This window comes from Aspergillus multicolor (genome assembly GCF_047715735.1).
Source record: "Aspergillus multicolor strain CBS 133.54 unplaced genomic scaffold BDW74scaffold_51, whole genome shotgun sequence".
Classification (NCBI taxonomy): domain Eukaryota; kingdom Fungi; phylum Ascomycota; class Eurotiomycetes; order Eurotiales; family Aspergillaceae; genus Aspergillus; species Aspergillus multicolor.
Window position 1 is genome coordinate 126,913 of NW_027396002.1, and position 22,258 is coordinate 149,170.

The 22,258-nt window shown below is 53.9% G+C and overlaps 11 protein-coding genes across 11 annotated transcripts; 4 read left to right on the forward strand and 7 right to left on the reverse strand.

Moving 5' to 3' along the window:
• Nucleotides 1–527: 527 nt before the first annotated feature.
• On the reverse strand, nucleotides 528–2,268 carry BDW74DRAFT_171605 (aminoglycoside phosphotransferase family protein; the record flags this gene model as incomplete). Its single annotated transcript, XM_073727339.1, has 7 exons — nucleotides 528–791; nucleotides 822–865; nucleotides 1,025–1,411; nucleotides 1,469–1,499; nucleotides 1,539–1,642; nucleotides 1,756–2,065; nucleotides 2,245–2,268. The coding sequence occupies 7 exons, from the start codon at nucleotides 2,266–2,268 to the stop codon at nucleotides 528–530; spliced, it is 1,164 nt and encodes a 387-aa protein (XP_073578057.1).
• A 659-nt stretch (nucleotides 2,269–2,927) lies between these two features.
• On the reverse strand, nucleotides 2,928–5,008 carry BDW74DRAFT_189433 (uncharacterized protein; the record flags this gene model as incomplete). The annotated part of the gene is made up of 6 exons (XM_073731971.1): nucleotides 2,928–3,008; nucleotides 3,060–3,167; nucleotides 3,238–3,242; nucleotides 3,569–4,090; nucleotides 4,190–4,817; nucleotides 4,877–5,008. The coding sequence occupies 6 exons, from the start codon at nucleotides 5,006–5,008 to the stop codon at nucleotides 2,928–2,930; spliced, it is 1,476 nt and encodes a 491-aa protein (XP_073578058.1).
• Nucleotides 5,009–6,103: 1,095 nt separating this feature from the next.
• BDW74DRAFT_183867 (fungal specific transcription factor domain-containing protein) lies at nucleotides 6,104–8,755 on the forward strand (the record flags this gene model as incomplete). The annotated part of the gene is made up of 4 exons (XM_073730635.1): nucleotides 6,104–6,702; nucleotides 7,340–7,940; nucleotides 7,993–8,678; nucleotides 8,731–8,755. 4 exons carry the CDS (start codon nucleotides 6,104–6,106, stop codon nucleotides 8,753–8,755), a joined length of 1,911 nt encoding a protein of 636 aa, XP_073578059.1.
• A 115-nt stretch (nucleotides 8,756–8,870) lies between these two features.
• Nucleotides 8,871–10,590, reverse strand: BDW74DRAFT_163693 (glycoside hydrolase family 16 protein). The gene is made up of 2 exons (XM_073726145.1): nucleotides 9,392–10,590; nucleotides 8,871–9,339 (listed from the first exon to the last, which is right to left on the reverse strand). Exons 1-2 carry the CDS (start codon nucleotides 10,192–10,194, stop codon nucleotides 9,048–9,050), a joined length of 1,095 nt encoding a protein of 364 aa, XP_073578060.1. The 5' UTR covers nucleotides 10,195–10,590; the 3' UTR covers nucleotides 8,871–9,047.
• A 98-nt stretch (nucleotides 10,591–10,688) lies between these two features.
• BDW74DRAFT_189434 (concanavalin A-like lectin/glucanase domain-containing protein) lies at nucleotides 10,689–11,779 on the forward strand (the record flags this gene model as incomplete). The annotated part of the gene is made up of 5 exons (XM_073731972.1): nucleotides 10,689–10,987; nucleotides 11,026–11,064; nucleotides 11,119–11,396; nucleotides 11,464–11,636; nucleotides 11,763–11,779. The coding sequence occupies exons 1-5, from the start codon at nucleotides 10,694–10,696 to the stop codon at nucleotides 11,777–11,779; spliced, it is 801 nt and encodes a 266-aa protein (XP_073578061.1). The 5' UTR covers nucleotides 10,689–10,693.
• A 539-nt stretch (nucleotides 11,780–12,318) lies between these two features.
• On the reverse strand, nucleotides 12,319–12,795 carry BDW74DRAFT_183870 (uncharacterized protein; the record flags this gene model as incomplete). Its single annotated transcript, XM_073730636.1, has 1 exon — nucleotides 12,319–12,795. One exon carries the CDS (start codon nucleotides 12,793–12,795, stop codon nucleotides 12,319–12,321), a length of 477 nt encoding a protein of 158 aa, XP_073578062.1.
• A 920-nt stretch (nucleotides 12,796–13,715) lies between these two features.
• Nucleotides 13,716–14,201, reverse strand: BDW74DRAFT_183871 (uncharacterized protein; the record flags this gene model as incomplete). Its single annotated transcript, XM_073730637.1, has 1 exon — nucleotides 13,716–14,201. One exon carries the CDS (start codon nucleotides 14,199–14,201, stop codon nucleotides 13,716–13,718), a length of 486 nt encoding a protein of 161 aa, XP_073578063.1.
• Nucleotides 14,202–14,516: 315 nt separating this feature from the next.
• Nucleotides 14,517–16,565, reverse strand: BDW74DRAFT_117166 (uncharacterized protein). Its single transcript, XM_073721929.1, has 7 exons — nucleotides 16,162–16,565; nucleotides 15,714–16,107; nucleotides 15,541–15,658; nucleotides 15,424–15,491; nucleotides 15,336–15,366; nucleotides 14,876–15,284; nucleotides 14,517–14,781 (listed from the first exon to the last, which is right to left on the reverse strand). Exons 1-6 carry the CDS (start codon nucleotides 16,321–16,323, stop codon nucleotides 14,927–14,929), a joined length of 1,131 nt encoding a protein of 376 aa, XP_073578064.1. The 5' UTR covers nucleotides 16,324–16,565; the 3' UTR covers nucleotides 14,517–14,781; nucleotides 14,876–14,926.
• A 408-nt stretch (nucleotides 16,566–16,973) lies between these two features.
• Nucleotides 16,974–18,445, forward strand: BDW74DRAFT_171611 (uncharacterized protein; the record flags this gene model as incomplete). The annotated part of the gene is made up of 4 exons (XM_073727340.1): nucleotides 16,974–17,231; nucleotides 17,304–17,430; nucleotides 17,495–17,618; nucleotides 17,677–18,445. The coding sequence occupies 4 exons, from the start codon at nucleotides 16,974–16,976 to the stop codon at nucleotides 18,443–18,445; spliced, it is 1,278 nt and encodes a 425-aa protein (XP_073578065.1).
• Nucleotides 18,446–18,768: 323 nt separating this feature from the next.
• BDW74DRAFT_117182 (6-phosphogluconate dehydrogenase) lies at nucleotides 18,769–19,951 on the forward strand. The gene has a single exon (XM_073721931.1). The coding sequence runs from the start codon at nucleotides 19,091–19,093 to the stop codon at nucleotides 19,817–19,819; it is 729 nt and encodes a 242-aa protein (XP_073578066.1). The 5' UTR covers nucleotides 18,769–19,090; the 3' UTR covers nucleotides 19,820–19,951.
• Nucleotides 19,952–21,044: 1,093 nt separating this feature from the next.
• BDW74DRAFT_171612 (glycerate kinase family protein) lies at nucleotides 21,045–22,202 on the reverse strand (the record flags this gene model as incomplete). The annotated part of the gene is made up of 1 exon (XM_073727341.1): nucleotides 21,045–22,202. The coding sequence occupies one exon, from the start codon at nucleotides 22,200–22,202 to the stop codon at nucleotides 21,045–21,047; it is 1,158 nt and encodes a 385-aa protein (XP_073578067.1).
• Nucleotides 22,203–22,258: the final 56 nt, after the last annotated feature.

Sequence of the window (22,258 nt, forward strand, 5' to 3'; positions counted from 1 at the left end):
GATCAAACCTGGGATGGAATAAGGTTAATTCGACATCCATACAGGACTAATAGCGCTAGGACAAGGGCAACTTCCATGGTTAGGGAGTCCTCCCCATGGCTCCGTGTGTTTATTACTTGTATGTGGCTCCATCGGCTCAGATGAGCCCAGTGGAGCATGAGGTGCCACCTGCCGCTCCACGTCCGAAGTCATCTTGCGTGCGGACATTTCAAGTAATTAGGCCAGGGATATGGGGTTATTGGCGACTGGATGGGGGTGGGGGTTGCAAGAGCCCGTTTCCAGCAAACCATCGAGAAGGTCAATAACAGTGTCACCGCAGCTGAGGTGGAAATAGTGCTTTGCTTTATTCCGCGGTCTCAGGCTCAGAGTACTGAGCCCAATTTGTGCTCACTGTACACGGTGATCCATGTAGTCTAAACAGAGGGCCGAAATGCAAGGTCAACCAGGTCCTCCTGAACGGACCCCAGTGATGCCTTCAGCTTCAGCAACGGGCGACACCCCCGGCTACCCTACGTTACTCCTCCTCATCAAAGTCGTCGAACGGCCAGTGCCGGCTGGTCATCCGGGCGCTTATAATCCGTCTCAAGCGAAGCAAGGCCATCGACTTTCATCTGCCGCGCACGCGCAACCGCATCTTCATATCCCTGGTGCGTCGTCCATCCGTCCGTCGCAATGCCAATGGCATTCCGCACGTGTTTGAGCTGCAGGTCAACCTCTTCCTGCTGACCTTGCAAGCGCATGATAGATTCGGCTTCGGCCGGCGAGAATGAGATCGGGCACGGGCGCGTCGACTATGCGTGCCACGCCTTTGTGAGCATCACGAGGTCTGCCCGCAGCGAGATGTTATTCCCCTCCCAGGGTTCGCCTGCGTGAGTTTAGATCCGCCGGGTCAGCGTGTTCGTGGGCTGATCCATGCCGCGGAAGTGGGATTCGTTGAAGCGCTGCGTGAAGCCCATGTAGAAGAAGTGGGTATGGCGGCGCTGGAACTCGGTGAGGGCGTCGGCCTTTTCATCATCGTCCATACCGCTTAGGTTCGGAGGGGAAGGCGGCCGGAAATCGAGCGATGCAGGATCGTCGTAGTTCTGGAAGAATCTTGGGATCTCGGCGGCGAGGAAGAGGGGTTGGACGGATGCGTGCTGCCAGTCGATCAAGCCGACGATGTCGAGATCGTCGGAGACGAAGATGTTGTTTAGCTGGAGATCCGGGTGGCGGAGGACGGGCCGTAGCAGATCATCCATATTCAATGGGAGCAGGTGAGGAACAATCTTGAGGCAGGTTTCCAAGGAGGCAGTATGGCCAGTGGGATCGAACAGTTGGTAGTCCATGGCTTCACGGTATGCACGCTCGAATGGGAAGCGCGGCCGGCCATGTGCACGCAAGTAGGCAAGTTCTTTTAATGTTGGGTCCGCACCTTGTATATGGTCTGGTCAGGTCATGAGTAAGGAAATCGAGCATATGAAGCGCTTACAAGGACCGCGGTCAATGCGGAGCAAGGTGCGCTATCGAAAACACCATTTATTAGCTGCATCAGGACCGACGCAGGAACTTGACTCTGGGATAACGATGCGAGGCGAGTGGGACGGTATGTTGCTGGTGTGGTATATGCTTCCGCTGGCAGGAAGTGGAGTGGTATGGAGCCTTGCTTCCAGCTGTGCAAGCTGTAGCAGCAGATTCAAGCGTTCTTGGTCGGATAGTTCGAACCATCGATCACCCAGCGGCTTCCCTGGTAGCTTCTCCATGATGATATCGTCGGACCAATGGGATTTTGGGCATCCGTGGAGTATGAATACACACGGGGCACAGGGGGGCCATGACCGCGAAGGAGCGCCAACGTCGCCACCTCGCTGGCGACCGCGAACTGTTTGGGCCCAGTTGAGGGGTACGGCAGGCGAGCTAGGAGCTCAGTGTCATCGTCCATGGTGATCTGGAGGTCGCGGTTGAAGCCACCTTCCGCCAGCTTGGACAAGCTCATGACATAAGCCTCGCATTTCTCTACCGATCGCGCAGCGGCAATCCTTAATGCTTCGGTATTGAACTTTCCACGGCGCTCAGCAAGGTGGATATTCTCGTTGTAATAAATGTGTCAGGTTCGATGATCTATAGTTAGGAAACCACTCACATCCATCGACCAGACGTGTATTCAATGAGGGGACTGTTGTCATTCATCTTTGAAAACTTGCGGGGGGTAGAGATCGAGGGTAACCCAAGAGAGACCTGGATCGGAAAACATCGAGGGACTGCCACCTTCCAGTTGATCATGCCGGACATGCTCTATTGATGGAAGGAAGAGTTGGAAGCTTGAGCTTGAGCAGAGCTCGACGCTAGAGGTTACGCGCTGCTTGGGGGGGAGCGCGCTGAATCATCATTCACTTATGATAGGGTAGAGTCGCACCGAGCTATATATAGGACTAATTCCTTCTCTGGCTGATTCGATGCAAGCGGAGCTGGAAAGAATCGGCGTACGATTTGACTATCAAACCCACTACAGAGAAGCGCCCTCAGCCTTAGACAGGACCGACTTCAACAATTTCAACGCCTCCGCCGCAAAGGCCACCATGTTCTCCGCCCGGTTGCTGCTCCCCGTCTCAGCCTCGTGCGTGTATGTTTTCTCCTCAGTTGACACGGCAAGAGCCACGTAGCCGCTACAACGCAACACTTAGCATGCTCCGGCGCATGTACAAGGGGGTTAACTCACGGTGTCCGGTTCCGCGTATTCCCGCCAGTAGGCCCGGCGGTGCCGCTCTCGCTGATTGCGTACGTTGACTTTAGAGTACGGCGAGTATGGTCGGCTAGTCCGCTAACGATCTCAGGCGTAGGGCCGCTGTAATTCTGCAGGTTTGCTTCTGTCCAGCCCGCAAAGGCTATGCGGGACTCGAGGGTGTAGACCTTCATTGCATTAGTATGAGGGCGTTCGGAGTAATGGCAGGTCATACCGTCAAGCCCCCCTTATAGATTGCCGATGCGCCTGGAACTGAGAGGAGACATGCGGAGACGAGACCTCCGGCAGCCTGCGGAAATCAATCAGAATGTGTTCCTCGGTCTAGCGGGTGGGAACGTACGGTCTCGGCCACGGAGACCGTCTCTTTGCGGGCTTTGAGAAGCTCGAAGACTTCCTGGGCCAGAGGCTGGAGACTTGGTGGAGGGAATTCGGCCATTGTGTTTGTTGACTGATTGTTGTGGTGATGATTGGGATGACGTCTGTCCCTCTCCGGAGTAGATGGCGGGGTGAGGGGTAACGGTTACTAAGCAGTTCAGTTATAACCTGTTTTAGTATCGACCTCCACACAGTGAGCCGTGCATGCTGGCTATAACGACAGGCGAAATCAGGAGAGGGTATGCTCGGCTCTGCAACCAATGGCTGGTTCAGCATATAGTTCTGGTGGGCAGGTTACCAATTAACATAAAATGGATAGCCTATCTATACCTCTCCGCTCATATCTATAGATAGCTTTTTTCCTCTCCTCTAATTAACCCTATACAGATAAAAGGCCACTGAATCGACTGCCTGCCCGGCCTTAACCCTTTCGATCAAGGCCAACAGTAACCCCCTGCGTCTCAAGGTCCTCACTGCTGCTCTGGGCCTCAGCCTGCGCCTCAAGGCTCCCAGCCTGATTCCAATCCCCAAAGACCGCCATCAACGTAAACGGAATCGTAAACCCCCACAGCGCAAAGCCCAAGATCATCTGGTTCAGATTCGGCCAATGCGTAGCCCCAACAGCATACGCAATCGTACTCCCAATCGACTCCCACGACCTCAAAATCCCCGTCGTCCGCGCGACATCCCCGTCCGCCTGCGCCCCCTTGATCTCCGCCATCAGCCAGTAGATGTACGTCTGCAGGACTTCGTAGAAGAACCGGAAGAACATGTACACCGTAAATGCGGAGTTGAAGAACGGCCCATCGCCTAGATCGAAAGCTGGTGGTTCGGACATCCTCGAGAGTCGGGTTTGCACGATTGCGTTCCAGGTCCAGGATGCGGTCACGAAGATTAGAACAAATATGTAGACTGCTTTTGAGCGGGTTTCTCGGGAGAAAGACTTTAGGTCGAGGATTGTGCCCGTTATGAGGTTTGCGGTTGCCCCGACCACGGCTGTCAGGAAGGAGGCGAGGGCTCGGGAGCGGACGGTGAAGTATGCTTGTAGTATGTCAGCTTCTAGTTGATACTGGCAAGATGTAAGGAGAGCCTTACAAGTCAGATAGTTGCCTTGATACGTTGAACCGAACTGCCCCGCAAGAAACACCGGAATAAGCAGCAGCATATACCTATTCCGCAGCTGCTTCCAGATAGCCCTTGCCTCAATGCCCAAACTCGTCCTCTTCATGTACGGGATCTTAGTCCCGTTACTTCGGACAACATCCTGCGGCTGCGACAGAAGTAACGCGAACGGCGCACCAAGGGACGAGATAGCAACCAGACCCAGGTACGTCGTATACGTGACCTTCCCAACATGCGCCGTATTGACATTCAGCGCAAGCGATATCGCACCGCCGACAAGCGGCCCCATCTGTCGGATCCCCATCCAAACCGCGACATAGCGCCCTCTCTTGTCTTCCTCGGGATATCCGACGGCAATTGCGGCTTCGCTGGCCCAGAGCAACGATGCGCCAACGCCGCAGAGTGCTGCACCGAGTAATAGGAACCATTCGTTCCCGTAGCGGTTGTTGCAGTATAACCCGGCGGCGTAGGGCGTGTAGAATGCGGCGCCGATGAAGAGGGTCCATTTTGCGGTGATTTTGTTTGTCACTCCTCCGGCCAGGAAGCAGCCGACGGACATTAGGCCGTAGGTTAACGCATTTGCAGCATTGTTTAAGAAGGGCTAGGCCAAGTTATCAAGGGCCATCTTTGAAAGGCTCTGCGTTGTCGGACATGACTTACGCTTGCGTTTCCTCCAGCTCCCAAATTGTTTAGGGCTGTCCAGATGCCCGGCTCGCAAAACGCGACAAGTCCGACAATGATGATCTGGAACAGGCAGGACCGGTAGAACCGGGTGACGCGCTCAAAGGCCATGTTCGAGGTGCGATGCTGTTTGATGTAGGAATACGGCAGAGCATGGGGGCGACCTTATATCTCTCCAACAACCCTATAAGCACGTCAGGACCCATCGCAAACGCGAGATCTTGATTAAAGCATTGACGGTAATCTTCAAGGCCGCGATAGCTTAGTATCCTATGAGGAAGCTTGGTGAAGCCCGCTAAAGCATGTCTATGAGCACGCCATGCTCCACTGAGATGGCTCATGCGCAGCGAGTTGGAAAGATATTCCTATATGCTCTGCGAATCCCTGGTTGATTTATGTCATCAATTATATGCTACCGTTGTATGAAGCTCGACAGCTTCAATTGTATTATCCAGTCCGAATACAAGTACACCTAGGGCTTTGGTGTTGCTTCCAGCACTGTTAGGGCTAGACACCCAACCAGGGCCTCGGCATCCTCCCGATGACGACTTTTCGTGAGTCGATTTGCACATTGACCTACTCCAACATGTGGCGGTACTACTATTCTTTGAAACAATTTTAGACCGTCTCATCTCGGTCAACGTTTGCCTGCGGGCTCCTTGTTTACTCTGCGTATGCTCTGGCCTGCCAGCCCTGTTTTGATTGGCTTGTCCTAAGACAATGAGAGTACAAAGAATATATAAATGGTAACTTTGTTCTTTCTGCCGCGCCTACAATAAACGCCCTCTCATACGAAGTAATATCATCTCAATGGGACAAGGATAGATGTTGTCCTGTTGAAAAAAGGGGAAACAATGCGATACAGATGAGCGCCGTTCTAGAACGGCGTATAAGCCTGAACGACAAAGATAGAAGAAATGTAATCCCGAAGGATAAAGGTAGGCGCTATTTCTATTAGCGATATTCACTACAAAGGGACAAAGGTAGACCCTGTTCTATGAAAGAATATAATCCCAAATAAACAAAGAGCGTGTGCTCTAGCGACAACTGTGTAGGGCCAGGGCAAGGCATAGATACCTGCAAATATCCTTCCCTATCCATTCTTTACGCCAGTCTTTATCACAACATCTCCAGTATCCAAGAGGCCATCCTGGAACATCATCTCGACTCCTCCCATTACTCACAGGTATCACTCCACATTCCAAAATGTCTTCTACCAACGCACCTTCTTGTAGCGACACCCCCACCGAAGCCGCTGTCAGCTCCTCCACCATCCAGCTCCCCCAGGGCCGCTGTGTCGAAGCGTACAACATCCCGGCCATGATCTGGGTTGAGCCACGCGAGGGCGAAGAGGACTCGTTTGTGCCCTGCACAGACCAGGACTTCAAGGAGGCCACCACCTGGACAACGCATCACGACCCCGGCACTGTGGCCTTTGGCTGGTGGAACGACACCAAGACCAGGACGGTGTACAAGGGTACGGGTGTCGTTCTCAGCTGCTCGCACAATGAAGTCTTCGATATCGTCGCTCCCTTTGCCGAGGGCGATCCTCGTTCTCAGATCCCCGTGGAGACTTGGGGGCTGCTGCGCGAGGACCAGTTGGAGGATCTGGGTGGTATCCTGGAGGCGGAGGAGCGGCATGGTAAGCTCGATGCCGAGCAGATTGTTCAGGAGCGTCTGGATCTTGTCCAAGAGACTGTTGAGACGCTCGTCTGGCGGAATGAGAACGATAATAAGCGGCGTAACCCCTTGGAGCCCCGTCCGTCAAGCTATCTCGAGGATCGAATCCGCGAGATGGGGCCGCAGTAAGTTCTCTCCTTTCTTTTCGTTCTTGTTTTTGTTTTGGTTTTAGTTCTGTTTTGTTTTCTTTGCTCGTTTAATGTATACGCTTGTCTGGTTTACCTTTTTCTCTTCGACTCCATCTTATCGCAGGATAATACCTGGCTCTCTACATGCTTAGCCTCTGTGCGCTATGGATATATTCCTTAACAGGATCTTTCATATTGAAGATTTACTAACGTTGTTAAGTGGAATCCTTCGTAGTTGTTATATCGTCTGTCTTTGAAATAAATATATCTTGCAGAAGACGTCTGTCGAAATGGAGTATAGGATGGCCATTACAAGCTGAAACATCTTTGACCATGCCCAGTACACATCAAACCCTCCTCTAGCTGAAGTAAGTTCCGGCCAAGTCCCTCTATTATCTGATATTCTTTTATAGACAGCATTGTAGATAGGTTGTTGTATACACCATCATCCAAATTGCCCAAGAGACGAGGTCGGATAGCCCGCTCATGCGATACTTGCTACTCTAGAAAGGTGGGCACCCGTCCATATAACCCTGAATCGACCCAGACTAACATCACCACAGATCAAGTGCGACGCGGCCACTCCCAAGTGCGACTGGTGCTCCCATCATAATCTACCATGCACCTACGACAGGCTCGCCAAACTGAATGCTGCAACTGCGACCGCGGCGCCTTCCAGTCGTGAAGGGCTGGTTGAGACCTTCGCTCCTGCCTTTGCCTACAATCTGCAACTTGCGGGCCGCGATGTGGGCAACATCTGCACCTTCGATGGCACACCCTTTATTTCTAAGAGTGGACGCGACTGGGTTTATCAATGCACTGGCGAGAGATTCTGCCAAGAATACCTTCAATCGTCCAGACTGCCAGATCAGCCTTCAGGTCCGATCGCTGCCGCTGCTGACCTCCCCTTACCCGACCTGACTTTTCTGTACGAAGAAATTCGCCAGTACCTAGCCTCGCCTCTTGGACTGTTCTTCCCCGTAGTTGATCGTGCGCTGTTTGATAGCACCGCGGATGCTGCTTACTGCTGGAAGTACTCCTCATCGTCTCCTGGTCCCAATAGTGCGAGGGCGTGTATCTTCTCGCTCCTCTCCTTGACTGCCTTGTCCGTTCATGGGCCCAGGGGATATCCCCTCAGATACAGCGACCAGCATGCACGGGAGGCTCAACGATTATTACCGAAGGTCTTTGAGGAACCGGTTTCTCTAGACGGCCTGCAGATCATTTTAATGCTGGTAAGTCAGTCACCTCCGCGCAATGGGAAGCTAAGCACTAATTCAAATATAGTGCCTTTGTGCTCAAGGACTCGCCGGCGACGTCTACACAGTCAATCAGTTGCTGTCAGCGGCCGCGCGATATGCCTGCTACCTCAGAAGCCATACCTCTCCGGCGGGATGGGAGAAACCATCCGACGGTCATTCGCACACGCGAAGACTTTTCTGGATCGTCTACGTCTGCGACAAGGGTCTCAGTATGGTGACTGGACTTCCGTCTAGAGTGGAAGATTCGCACTGCGATCTAGACCTCACGCAATATCCGTATGGCGACCCCTACCCCGGATCCTACTTCCACACCTATGTCCAGCTCGCGTTCATCCAGTCCAAGATCCAGCGCGATCTTTATTCCCCGACCGCTCTTCAACAGCCCGAAGCAAACCTTCTCCGAACAATCCGGGACCTGGACCATGACCTCGAAACGTGGAAGCAATCACTGAAATCGAGCAATCAGCCCACATTTCTCCCAGGCGAACGAGACCCCTTACAATATACCGACGTGCGATTTTCCATCTTCCATCTCCAGTACCACCATTGCATGGTCATGATTCACCAGACCAGCAGTCACTGCGCTTCATGGGTACAAAACCAGGATGCGCGAGACCCCAGTTCGAGTCTTGCTATCTCCGTCACGGCGAGTCGGTCGCTACTGCAACAGTTCGCTGCTTCATGCTTGGATCTCGGACCGGCAAACCTCCTGTATGATTGCCCCTTCCATGGATTGCCATTCCTGGTGCTAATGCTGCGCCAGGTTTTCCATCTCCTACTTTATCTAAGCGATCATCGTTTTATTTCTGCAACATCCTGTCCAATCCCCTCGGCGAATACTGCCGGAGCGACCTCGACCTCATCGGCTCCATTCCGATCTTACTGGAACGACAGCACTTAGGAGAAACCCCAAGATCCTACACCACCAGGATAGATTCGGCTTGCAAAATAATTCTCGAATTAAAGCGCCTGGCCCAATGCGCTATAAACAAGGCCAACAAACATATACAATACCTATCTGTACAAGAACCTGTATCTATGCAATGACTTGACAATACAACGACAGTCGCTGGACGCAAGTTATTGTTTAATCGGGGTGTAGCTAGCATTCCAGTCACTCTGCCGCCACTGCTTCTTCAAGACGTCCAGTTCCGTGGCCGATGAGCTCCCTTCTTCAGCCAGCGCACGTTCGAGACGGCCCTGGCGACGTTTGCGAATGCAAAACCAGATGAAGCCGGCAATAGCCAAAGCACCAGCCACAGCCGCACCAACGTATACTCCAACGTGGGCTCCGGTTCCCAAATCATCCCATTTGTCGGAGAGCGACTTGGCTGGTGTTTTTTCGATCTCGTGTTTGGCGGTTGAGTTACCACTGTCATGAAGTCAGCAGGTGATGTCGAGTGTCACCGAAGAGAGAGACGAACCTGACAACATTGATACTGTCATACGAGCCGGTGTGTCCAGAGTATGTGTATTCCTTGGCTGTATGGAAGTCCTTGACGCGGATTTTCGATACCTCCATCGTGAAGGGAAGATCCGTCCAGTTGACTAAACCACCACCCCATTCGATGTTGCCGATCGACTGAGAAGCCAATCCGACCGGCCAACAGCTGACCTTGACCCGGCAGGGCGTCTGAGGATAGTTCTTGCCGTAGACGGTCAACGGTTCTGAATAGTTCACCGTTCGTACCAGGTCGCCATCAATCCACCATTCCAAGCGGTCTTGATCCCAGTAGGTGGTGTAGTTGTGGAACTCGGTGTCGGCATTCGACACAGCGTGGTTTCCGCCACGGTCGCTCGTCGTTGTGTTTCCTTTGCCGAAGAAATCCGATTGCACCCCGCTGGTGTTGTATCCCACCCACTCCCAGTCAATCTCGTCAAGGTCGTCCGATTGGAGAATAACGCTGCTGATGATTCCCGCACCCTTAGCCATTTTCACATGGGCCTCCATCACACCGAAGAAGATGTAGAAGTTGGACTGCAACAACGTCGAACCATTTTCCGTCTTGATCGAGAACTCGGCGCCGTCGGAGGTGTATTCGGGCGTCCCCGTGGCCACGTCCCAGAGGGAATCATCGAGCGTGGAGTTGAACAACCACGTATGTTCGGTGCCCAGGGCGGGATCGGCAGGACATGTTGCGTTGAGCGGATTGCAGTCGGTCTGCTCGTCGGCGAGCGCGAAAAGGGCGCAAAGAAGGACGCCCCAGAGGAATCGGAGCGGATTCATGCTGTCACGATGGTGTGCCGCGGGTTCGGCGTCGGAGGAGGACGGAGTCGAGGATGCAGCGGAGGCAACGAACTGGACGGGATCGCACCCTGAAACATAAAGCAGTTGCTCATGCGTCGCAAATTGACAGGGGTCTCCCCCTTTTCGGGGGCAGAGGATGTGGGAGCTGCCAAATTTGAATTTGCAGGCAGCAACAGTTCGGCCTTCAGTTCCTGATCTATCAGACCCACCCGCCTTGAATTCACCGCGTCTAAACCAGGAACAGGCAAGCTGACAGTTGAGTCAGCGGCAAATTCATCAAACTAGACTCGAACAAGCATGCGCTGTGGATCATCCGCGTGGCCCTGGTCCATGCGTTGCCTTCCAAGCTTTTGCCGATCCGGTGGTCTATACAAGCTCTCAGCCACCTCATTTTTGCTACAATAGCAGAGGTTTATATTCGGCTGCAATGCTGTCGCTGGCAAGATGTGCTAATTTCGCATTTCAGTCGTCTTGTACCATGCGCTTGTCGATCCTGTTCCTCGCCACTGCTGCGGGCACCCTGTGGATCCCGGCACGGGCGCAGTCCTCCACCAGCTGCAACCCGTTAGAGAAGTCTTGTCCGTTAGACACGAGCTCCGCGGCTTCTACCATGAACTACAACTTTACCCAAACCTCTGCCTTGGCGGAATGGACGACAACATCCGGAAGCGTCAACCTCGGTTTCGGCGGCGCAGAATTCACCATCAACAGCGAGGGTGACTCGCCGACCATCGAGACAAGTTATTACATCTTCTTCGGCGAAATATCTGTGGTAACGAAAGCTGCGCCGGGTACTGGTATTATTAGCAGCATGTCTTGGAATCGGATGACCTTGATGAGGTTGATTGGGTGGGGACTCTTATCTGTTTCTTTATGTCCGATCACTCCGCTGACGTCGCTCAGGAGGTCCTCGGGGGCTACTCGACACAGCTCCAAACAGACTATTTTGGGAAAGGCGATAGTGGATCATATGGCCGTTGGACGTGGGAACCGGTCTCCGAGCCTCAAACTACCTTCCACGCCCGCAAATTGACTTGGTCGACCGAGCAGTTAGTCTGGTCGATCGACGGAGAAACCGTGCGCACCCTCGCTTATGGCGACGCAGTCGATAGCACTCGCTACCCGCAAACTGCGATGAGAGTACGACTCGGTATCTGGGCTGGCGGCGAAACTGACTACTGGTACTCGGCCGGTCCCTTCATCAAAGTCGGCCGATATTGTCAACTATAATCCGGTTACGGCATATAGCTATAGGGACCAATCTGGATCCGACGATAGTATTGAGATAATCGGGTGCAACAGAACTGCGACGCCTACATCATCTGCCTCGGCTTCGGCTTCAACCTGCCAGCTGGCGAGTCCTCCGGCCGCCAATCCCTACAACCCGACGTGGACGCCTATTGACCGGAGTTTATACTCCGGTGCTTCCCGCCGCAGGATACCTAGATTGCCCACTCTTCCTCATGGCTGCGCTCATGGTCCGTCCTTTCTGCGAATGCATGCTTCAGATGTAGATGATGGCTCTGCTGTACGGGACTATGATATAGATTACGCCGGACTTTGATAGCAATGATGTCGATGATCTATGCTATACGAGATACGAAAGCGAAAGATTTTCCGACAATTGCACCAAATGATCTCTTGCTACGATCTACGCCTCGAAATATCTGTTCCGTCGCATATGAATTGCTCCCAAAACGCATTGTCCGTTTCCCTCGCTTGCCTGGCGAACAATTGGATGTTGCAAGTAGGATTATAGCAGGTAAGTCTAGCTTACAATGTTGAGTAAGGGTTCATATTTAATAATAGTGAGAAGCTGAGCTAACCGGAACGCAACGAATATCAGAACCAACCAAATAACAAAAAGGTTAACAGCTAACAAAACAAACAAACAAACAAACGAATCTAGTAAGATCACTTACTTAGAATCCTCCTCGGAATACCTGGTGGCAGGGGCACCGGGCATGTCCTTGCCATCGCCAGGGGTCTCGTCCTCAACACTCAGCCCCCCCCCAGCATCTCCCGTATCCGCGCAATGGCCGGATCAGGATCCTGGTTAGCAGGAGCCTTTCTGCGCACAATCTTCAACCCCTCCAGCCTCTTTCAGAGAATATCGGCAAACAGCCCCGGCGGCCAGTTCGGGATATGCCGCGGATCGTCGCGCTCGAAGGGTTTGACAATCTCAAGACACCAGTTCTCGTGCACCGTTGTGACGAGCCTGGTCCCCTTCCTCACCAGCACGTCGTTGCTGTCCGTAGCGCTGCGGTACATGTACCACCCCACCGCCTGCGATCCGACCGTGGGTTTATCCTTCCGTGCCATCGCCTCCTCGATATCGGGCCCCCCGACTACCGTGAAGGTCTTGAGCTGCTCTGGCGCGGGCTGCACGAAGACCATCGCCGGCAGCGGGATCCGGGACCACAGCTCGCCCATTACCAATGCTTCCAGGCGGTCGTGCTGCCGTATGGCGTAGGCCCAGGTTGGCTCGCCGAGGTCCGGCGCGCGCTCTTTGGTCATGACGCGGATGTCGAACCCTGCGGGGAGCTTGTAGGAGCTATAGGAGGTTGTGTTGGATGGCATGCTGTTGGTTGGGTATGGAGTTGTGGGGGTAGAGATGTGGTGGATTGGTGAGTATCTCCCTGTGGTCTGGGGCTGATGAGGGGAATGGAAGATGTTCAGTTTACGTGAGAGGATACGGGCAAGTATTTATGCACGATATGTCTTCTTGGCTCTATAGTATACTGGGATGGGGGTTCTTTGTGTCTTCAGTTTTTGAGGTTCTTTATGGAGAACAATGCCTGTTGCGACTGTCAGACAAAGGGATGACGCCGGTGGTCTTGTTTCTTTCATTATCCAGGAAAACTGCGCAAATTGGAAGGGATGGATCGTGTCTCGCGCATTTGTGATCAGGGAACCTCGACTACAGTCTGCATGTTTAACAAGGCGCAGTGACAGCCCAGGCCACAATCGGAATGGTCACCCTGCTGCTTGGACACCAAACAAATATCCGATTAGATTCCCTTGCCAAAAGGCACGGCAATGTCCAGTGAGGCATGCTCTTGGCCTATTAGACTCTGTATAGCACATACCGACCCCTGAATCCTACCATACAATGTGGCTTACAGTGGCACTGGAAAGATAATGGTGTCATGCCAACAATACTCAAGGACATTACAATATAGAGAGCTTGAATGATGAGGCAACATCTTATTTCATTTAGCAGGGAAACACGGTAACGACAGTACGAAGTAGACAGGGCATGACCACCCCAAAGAATACACACAGAAAAAAGAAAAGAAAATGAAAGGCAAAGACTTGACGCATCACTCGCGAAACCGCGGATCCCTCCCCCTCATCGGCCCCCCCGAAGCCGACACATCACACGGCCGCACCCCATCCAGCCACGAGTGCACACGGCCCTGGAGCTGCTGGAGGTACGCCTGATACCGCGCCTCATCCCGCCGCCGCTGTATCTCCTCCGCCTTATACTCGACCACCTTCTAAAACAGCCCCGCGGGCCAGTGGTCAAGGTGCCGCGGGTCGTCCCTGCTAAACGGCCGCACCATGCGCATCGGCACACCCCGCTTCGAACCCTTTACCATCCCCACGCCGCGCGTCACGCGGCCGAGGGCGCCTTGTCCCGGGCGCTGGATGTACCACCCCAGCGCTTCGGATTCAGGCTCGGGCAGTTCAATGGTATACTCGGCTTCTTTGATCTCCGTCGGTGTTACCGGTGTGAAGTATGGGAGGGTTCCTGGGGCTGGTGTTACCTCCACCAGTGTGATCCGGATCGTGTGTGAGTATTCACCCATTGCGCCGCTGTAGAGGATCCCGTCTGCTCCGAGGGTGAAGCCGAAGCACCCTTCGCCTTTGCGCGGTTCGCGCTCGCCGAGCACGACGGCCGTGTCGAAGCCTGCGGGGAGGGTTGAGGGTGCGGAGGTGGTGGATTCAGTGCCAGGAGCAGTGGGGGTTGCGGATGAAGACATTGTGGAAGTGCTGTGGGGTTTGAGGGAAGATATGTTGAGATGTGAAATTCGTCGGCCGAGGATAGGCGGTTTGCAGGCCGAGTGAGACCGATGGTTATCAACGCGGTTGTGAATGGGACAGTAGCCGGTATTTATGTATTGGGTTGACTTGCCTGGGCTCACATTTCCGCCTTAGGCAAGGTTGTCCTCTGTCATTGTCTCTTTAAATGTCCGCTTTATGGCAGTGTAGTGGCTTTTGTTGCATCAAAGGGCGCCGCCACAAAACACTAAGCTGTGGGCAAGGGCGACAAAGGGAAGGGGCAGATTAATTAGGAATATAGATTGACAAGCCAATCCAGATCCTCAAAGCCATTGGACTGTTTGACGCACATTGCGGTTTGGTGGAAGATGAAGTCTAGGTCATCGGTATATAACGTCCTTCCCAATGAAACGGGGCCAGTCAATTTATCGTTACCGACTGAGGACAACAGGGATTGACGTCTTTCTCTCCGGGGCTGTCGGAGATGGGATCGCTGGAGATAATGGAGAGCGCGAAGAGTAGCAGGTCAAGAGAAATGGGATTGTAGCGGTACTGTTGAGACTACAGCATGAATCAACTGAGTCAGCTCTTGTTTCCAGTGACATTAATGTGCAGGTCTTACACATTACACGGCAATAGGAAGGCTCTTGCTCACCCAGTCCGTACGCTTCATTGTTTTCATCAAGTATTGTATAGCCTGAACAACTCACAAGGCCCTCCCAACATCCAACGGCCTCATCTCATACTCCACAACAACCTGATCCGTCCGCTGGATCCGACCTGCAGTATGAGTTCCCTGCAACTGGTTCGGGCGGAGGATACTCTCCTGACTCCCCTCTCTCGTGGTGCCAATGTTCGTAGTGAACAGGTCCGCGTCCTTGTCGGCGGTGAAGTTCGATCTTTTCGTGTGCCGCTCCGATGTAGATGGCCCTTGGTTCGCACTACCCTTGTCCTTGTAGTAGTAGCGTTGGTTGGAGCTCCAAGAGCGTTTGCCGAGCATCATTTCGTACAGGGGGCCGAGGGTTGGGATGCACGAGGCCATAATTATGATGTTAGATTCGATGCTGGGTTGGTTAGTGTCGATAAGACTGGCAATGGGTGTATTAGTGAAGTACCTGGTCCATATGACGAGATCAGCAGTGCCATCTAAAATTCGATGTTAGTGGATTTGTGCTGTAAGCTTTTGTAAGAGCGAGGGCATACATGTTGAGTCGGAAGTGTCGTATAAGCTCGGAAGCTGAAAACACTTGACGATTGCCATAGCACAGGCCCTATTGCAAATTAGCATTGATCAAGCCGATGGCAGCAAGGTATACCTACACTGCACCCATGCCCAGAGCAGCACATAATGCAAGTTTCTTCTTCAACGTAATCTGGAGCCCCATCAAGACGACCGTCGGGTAGATAGCAAGGTATAAGTCGGCAAAACCCGAGACAGCTATTACGTTAGTCAGTGATCGGTAAAGAAGTACAAGCCTGGCGACATGACGGACCTCCCGTAAAGATCGCATATCCGACCAGAACGCTATTCGGTCGGCACGTAGCTCCAGCAGCCATGAGCTCGGGGTTCCAGAGCGCTTCAGGTGGATCGCACATAGTGAAGAGGACGAGGATGCATATCGACGAGGAGACAAACACCAAGCCCGTGAGCACCCAGAGCCAGATCCGATGGAATTTGCCGGGATTCATGATTCGATTTAGCAAGGCGGCAATCGCGAGCTTCGGCGTCGTGAAGGACATGATCCCGAATGCGAAATCGATGTAATTGATGAGCAGGACTTTTGTCAACAGGCTGGAGCCGCCATCTGCCGTTATGACGGACGTATGCTTGCCGAAGCCGAGGCCGACGTTGACGGTGGTGACGATCGTATACCCAGTCAGCATGACCTGCGTCATTAGAAACCGTCCGTTTGTGAGTAGTTTGAGAATTACAGGACTCACCATCGACACTACAACGATATAATCATCAAGCCCAATATTCCGCAACCACCGCGCCCGAATGTACAATCTGGCGGTGACCATGAAGACACTGACGGTGTAGAATGCCCAAAAGACACCCAGGATCCTGGGCCCCTTAGTCTGGTCCGCGTAATCAGCGCCCATTGTGTCGGGTCGGGACGGTCGGGTGTAACAGGCCGCAGGCGAGGTGTCAGAAATTCCACTGCAGCATCCCTTGTCTAGACCTCGAGTAGCAGGAGTCTTTAAGAGCGCTCAGCCGAAGGAAAAGGAGACAAAGGAAGCATGTTTGCTTGCGCGTGCCGATCGCTGCAGATATTGGGGCGCTATGGAATGATATGTCGAATGCGGACGGCCCCAATGGGGCAACGGCTGTCAGCGGCCGCCAATCCCCTGGGGTGGCGTCAGTGCACTGAATTTCAGGGCCGCCGGAAGATACTCCGTGTATTCTTGCCCTATAAATTGGAGACGGTGGACCTGGGCAGTGGAGATGATGGGCGTCAACGGCCCCCCAAGCGCGGGCCGAAGGATCGCGCCTGCTTTTTAGTCTCGCGTTAGGGCATTGCATGACGACGAGGGGGATAATCGCTTGCCAGACGGGGAATGCAATGCAGGTTTAGCAGCTGTCGCCAACCGAGACTATGTGTTTCATCGATTATTGCCGAGTGCCGAGTTGTTGGTCGTCTTCTGGTGTGATTAATCCCGGTCAGGGGCTGAAGACCTGCAAGTTGCTCCTCATCTGCGTCTCTGCTCGTGTTCAGAAGCTCTGTCTCAAATCATCGTCTGAGACCGTCACCATGCCTCACACCGAGAATTCTCCGAATAGAAGCGCCAATGGCCAAGCCAACGGCAGATCTCTCAAAGTTGAGGAGCTGGCCGTCTCCGCCAACCTCCCCGCGCAAGTCCCCGGTCTTCTGGACAAAATTGCTTTTTCTGGCAAGCAGTTCCTCGGCGCAGAGCCGCAGGCCAGACTGAAATTGCTGGAGGCAGCGAGGTCTCTCGTGTATGCTCTTGAAACTCCACGCGAGGCCATTATACGCCACTGCTGGGCTGAGGTACGTCGCATCCTCCAGGGCTTACGGAGTATAACGCTGCCTTGGGATTCGACGGGCTAATGCATCCAATAGTCTACTAGTTATGCTGCCCTTGAAACGGCTGTCGCTCTCGACCTCTTCAATGCGCTCGGAACCGGCGATGGATCTAAGACGGTCGCGGAATTAGCGGAGTCGACGGGCGCAGAGCCAGCACTGCTTGGTCGGTTATCCCCGTTGACAACAGTGACGAGGGTTACAAACGCTGACAGCGACTATCTTTGTAGGTCGGATGATGAAACACCTCGCCGCCATGGGTGTAATTACAGAGACCGGTTGTGATGAGTACTGTCCGACCGGCTTGTCCAAGGTCCTGACGGTCGAGAAGTATAGCGATGCGTTTCCACTCATGTATGTCATTTTGATCTCGGAACACCCAGGGGCATTGGAGTAAGCTGACCCCCGGTAGGACATCCCGCTTCACCATGGGCATCCTCGCACTCCCAGCATTCTTGGAGAAGACAAACTACCGCAATCCGACCAGCGCCGCAGAGACCGCGTTCCAGCTGGGATATAACACAGATATGGGTTTCTTCGGGCATGTGCAGAAAGAGCCTATCACGGCGAAGCGGTTCAACAACCATATGGGAGTGTATGCCCAAGGTCGCGCTCGCTGGATGGATTCGGGGTTCTATCCGGTGCAAGAGCAGCTGATTAACGGCGTCGAAATAGGCCAGGACGATGTCCTTATGGTCGACGTCGGCGGTAGTTTCGGGCATGACTTGCAAGACTTCCGCCAGAAGTGGCCCGATGTTCCCGGCCGGCTGGTGCTGCAGGATCTCCCGCAGGTCGTATCCGGAGTCAAAGGCCTCCACCCCTCAATCGAAGTCACCGGGCATGACTTCTTCACCGAGCAGCCAATCAAAGGGGCTCGAGCGTATTACATGCACTCGGTGCTGCACGACTGGCCCGACGACCTCTGCCGGCAGATTCTCGCCAATATCGTCGAAGCCATGAAGCCAGGCTACAGCAAGCTGCTGGTCAACGAGAACGTCATCCCGGACACAGGCGCATACTGGGAGACGACGAGTCTGGACCTGATCATGATGCAGATCGGCTCGGGTGAGCGAACCGAACGGCACTGGCGGAACCTGCTGGAGTCGGCTGGGTTGAAGATAAGCAGCATCTGGACGGCTCAGCGCGGGGTCGAGTCGTTGATTGAGTGCGAGCTGGCGTAGATGTGTGCTTTCAGAGCTTGTATTAGATGTGTCGTGTGATGTTATTCCGACGTTTCTCCAACTTATGAAACTGGCGGAGGGATAAGTCCGCCGGACATCCCCACACAGTGTATCTACCCCTCCCCCTCGAGCTTATCGGCGCGTTGTTATATAGTTGCTTGTTCTGTCGTTTCTCCACAGTTGTCCATTGGGCTGCACTTGCCTACGTTGTCCTTATTATCAGTCGCTCAATACCATATCATATCTTCGTCTCGCACAGTGGCATCCTCCTACGGCGTGATCGGTCTCGGCATCATCGGCTATGGCATAGCCAGCAACCTGCGCAAGAAACTGCCAGCCTCCAAACCCCTCTATGTCTTTGACATCAATCAAGCGGTCATTCAGCGCCTGACCAACGAGATCGGAAGCTATGGCGAGATCAAAGTAGCATACTCGGCCACGGACCCCCTCTCCAACCTTCCAGCAGGACCGAACGTCGAGAAGGTGTATCCGGATCCCGAGAACGGCGTCATTGCATCGAGCAAGAACCCGGACCGTCTGTTGATCGAATGCAGCACCGTGGAGATTGAAAGGACGTAGGAACTAGGGAAGACCATAATTGATGCTGGACTGGGTACGTTCGTGGACGCCACTGTCTCCGGTGGCATGTGGGGAGCCAACGCCGGCACCTTGTCCTTCATGGTCGGACACCTCGAGCCCACTGAGTCTGACATTGTCGGTAAACGCATCTTCGACACGTTGTCTATGGTCGGGGTTCCTAGCACGACCACGTTCTGCGGCGGGTTGGGCATGAGCCAGGTGGTCAAGATCCCGCACGACTACATCACGCTTGCCAACAACCTCGTTGCAACGGATGGCATGGCCATCGGGCTCAAGTACGGCATTGACCAGAAAGCCCTCTTCAAGCGCATCACGGAGGGCACGGCAAGCTCCTGGGTTATGGGGCTGGAACAGCCGGTCCCTGACCTTGTTCCGGACGCACCGTCGAGCAATAAGTATAAGAGGGCGTTTGCGCCGGCGCTTAGTGTCAAGGATCTCACCATCGCTATAAACTCGGCGAAGAGGAAAGGGATCAAGCCTACTGCGGGGGAGGCCGCGGTCAAGGCATTTAAGGAGGTTGATGCGGACCCAAGGACCCATGTATGTCTCCGACGGTCCTTCAGGATAGGGAGTGGTATACTGACCAGTGTTAGGACCTTGACCATACCTTGCTGTGGCTGCATGTGTTTGGCAACTTGGATGAGTGGGCAAAGGAGAATCTGGAGAAGGGGTCAAAGTACCAGCTGTAGTTTAGAGTTTATGGTGTTGCTTGCTGCATCGCACGAAGTGTCCCAATGGTTTGCCCCATTTGCAAAGGTTGCGCCTGTTCTCTGACTTCCTGTTGCCGCCTGATATGCTGGTTCTCTTTTTCGACAAATTCTCGAGTCGATGTCGGGGTGTTGTAGCGGATCCGGAGCCCGGGCGGTCGGAGTCCCTGGTCAAGATGATCCATTCGGTCCCAGGGGTACACTTCGGGACGCCTATCAGTAGCAATGTGGCCAGGTCCAGATTCGATCCTGATTTCGCGCAGCGGGGACTTCTTTCGAATGACCCCATAGCCGAGTCCACGCAACCGAACCTCCTCGCGTAAGCTAAAATCATTCATCTAGCGTGTCCAGCAGCCGCTGAATATTCAAATCACAACTCCCCGTATGACTGAGCGTCAGCGCCGTCAAGGACGGGAAGTCCGACAATGCCTGACCAAGCATGGCCCACGCCTCATCGTCCATGCCAGGTCCTGCCAAATGGAAGGATCTTACCCGGGTACACCAGGCGATGTAATCCGTCGCAACAAAATCGAGGGTGCTCGCGGACTTGTCTTCACCCCATCGACCGCGGTACTCGATATACAGATTCCTAATCAAAGGTTGAAGACCGGGATAATCATTCAGACTCCGGTGCTGGCCCATCAAGCGCCCATAGTTTAAGTAAGTTGGCATGCATGCAACATGGACATCGTAGTTGAGAAAAGACCTGGCGATGGGGAAGAGACGTCGACAAAGCAAGCACCAATCGGTCAGAATAGCCTTGCGCTTCGGGAACACTCGACCATAAGCCAGTCCAGCCATGGCATTTTCGAGTGCCGCAGCTGTATATTCGAAGATATGGTGAAGCAGCTCATCGGGGAGACAGAAGATACCGGGGTGGGGTTATTGTCTGCATTCTGCCTCGCGGAGTTCCTGTGGGGTAGTCGGCTGCAGTCACCAAAAATATATCTCTGCAGGGTATTAGAACACAAACACTCATGGAGCCGAAGCAGCAGACGTTTCAGATCTTACAAAAGATAAGGGGATCACGGGACTGTCCCTTAAGTTCTTCAGCTGTCTGTTACCGAGAGGGAGTGTTGTTGTGAAGACCCAGGAAAGGAAAGGAAAGGCAGCCAGGCAGCCAGGCAACCAGCGGTCAGACAGCACGTGACTACTCCGCTTATGGAATTGCTGACAGGTCTCCTTCCCTTTTGGGTCCTGGTCTCCAACCCATCTTCGCTTCCTCTACAATCTACTGTTGCCACGGTCTTCAAGATCAAAGGAAACGTATTTCGATTCTATACCTACGTATACTAACGTCTAGCGAATTCTCTTCCGATGGTCACCATCCGCATCGCGCCCTCTGCCGCCTCGCTCAACAGCTGCTCCGTCTCGCCGACCGCCTCTTCCAGTGTGCACGGGCGCTGCAGGATCGAAGTGAAAGCATCAATTCCAACCTCATAATTGGCTCGCGCGTTATTACCGACCGCTCCTGCCAGGACGATTACAGGGATGCCGCGCTTCTTCGCGCGCAGTGCCACCTCCGCAGGGATCTTGCCCCTTGGCGTCTGATCGTCGATCGCTCCCTCGGCCGTGATGATCAGATTGCATTTGTCGAACATGTCTTCCAGGTGAAAGTACTCCATCAACGCCTCATACCGTGGACGCAGCTTGGCGCCGATAAGCAGCAGTCCCGCTCCTAGTCCGCCAGACGCACCGCTCCCCGGTGCCTTCGAGATGTCAACCCCCAGGGTGCGATGGACGACCACCGCATAAGTCTCGAGTGCTGCTGCGAGAAGCTCGGTCTGCCCCGGAGTCGCCCCTTTCTGCGGACCATAGACGCGAGCCACACCAAGAGGCCCGCAGAGAACGTTCTTCCAGTTACAGACGGCTTCGATCTCCACATCCTTCAAGCGCGGATGCATGTTCGAGAAATCAACTCCAGCAAGGCTAAAGAGAGACTGGCCGCCTCCGGCGTCCGGAAGGATTAGGCCGTCGCGACCGAGGAAACGAGCACCGAGTGCTTGAAGCATCCCCGCGCCGCCATCGCTGGTTCCAGAATCGCCGCATCCGATGACGATCCGTTTTGCGCCCTCATCAAGAGCGGCAGCGATCAACTGACCAACGCCAAAGGTGGTAGTTAGGCAAGGGTTGCGACGGTTCGGCGGGACCAAGCTCAGACCGGCCACGGCCGCCATTTCGATGACGGCTGTCTTGACGGCGGTGTTGCCAAGGATCCCATAGAACGAGTGGATGGGTTCTCCAACAGGGCCGATGGCGAGGTGTTCATGGATTGTCCCACCCGTGGCAGTCACCAAGGCGTGGGCGAATCCTTCTCCGCCATCGGCGAGAGGGACTTTGCGGATCGAAGTCTCAGGCATGGCTAGCAGAATGCCTGCTTCGATACAGTCTGCGGCAGTTTCAGGACTAACGCTTCCCTTGAAACCAGATGGGCAGACGAGGACCTTCATGATGAAGAGGTAATGCCTAAGAACGAGTGAATTGGATGAGAATAATAACGAAAGGA

What these genes read in the sequence shown, in the direction of transcription:
- BDW74DRAFT_163693 (XM_073726145.1), bottom strand. Translation starts at nt 10,194, where the DNA reads ATGAATCCGCTCCGATTCCTCTGGGGCGTCCTTCTTTGCGCCCTTTTC. An exon ending in GACAGTATCAATGTTGTCAG is followed by an intron (nt 9,340 to 9,391) that starts GTTCGTCTCTCT and finishes ACTTCATGACAG; the next exon opens with TGGTAACTCAACCGCCAAAC.
- BDW74DRAFT_117166 (XM_073721929.1), bottom strand. Translation starts at nt 16,323, where the DNA reads ATGGGCGCTGATTACGCGGACCAGACTAAGGGGCCCAGGATCCTGGGT. An exon ending in GCTCTGGGCATGGGTGCAGT is followed by an intron (nt 15,492 to 15,540) that starts GTAGGTATACCT and finishes AATTTGCAATAG; the next exon opens with GGCCTGTGCTATGGCAATCG. An exon ending in GATCTCGTCATATGGACCAG is followed by an intron (nt 15,285 to 15,335) that starts GTACTTCACTAA and finishes TAACCAACCCAG; the next exon opens with CATCGAATCTAACATCATAA.
- BDW74DRAFT_117182 (XM_073721931.1), top strand. Translation starts at nt 19,091, where the DNA reads ATGTGGGGAGCCAACGCCGGCACCTTGTCCTTCATGGTCGGACACCTC.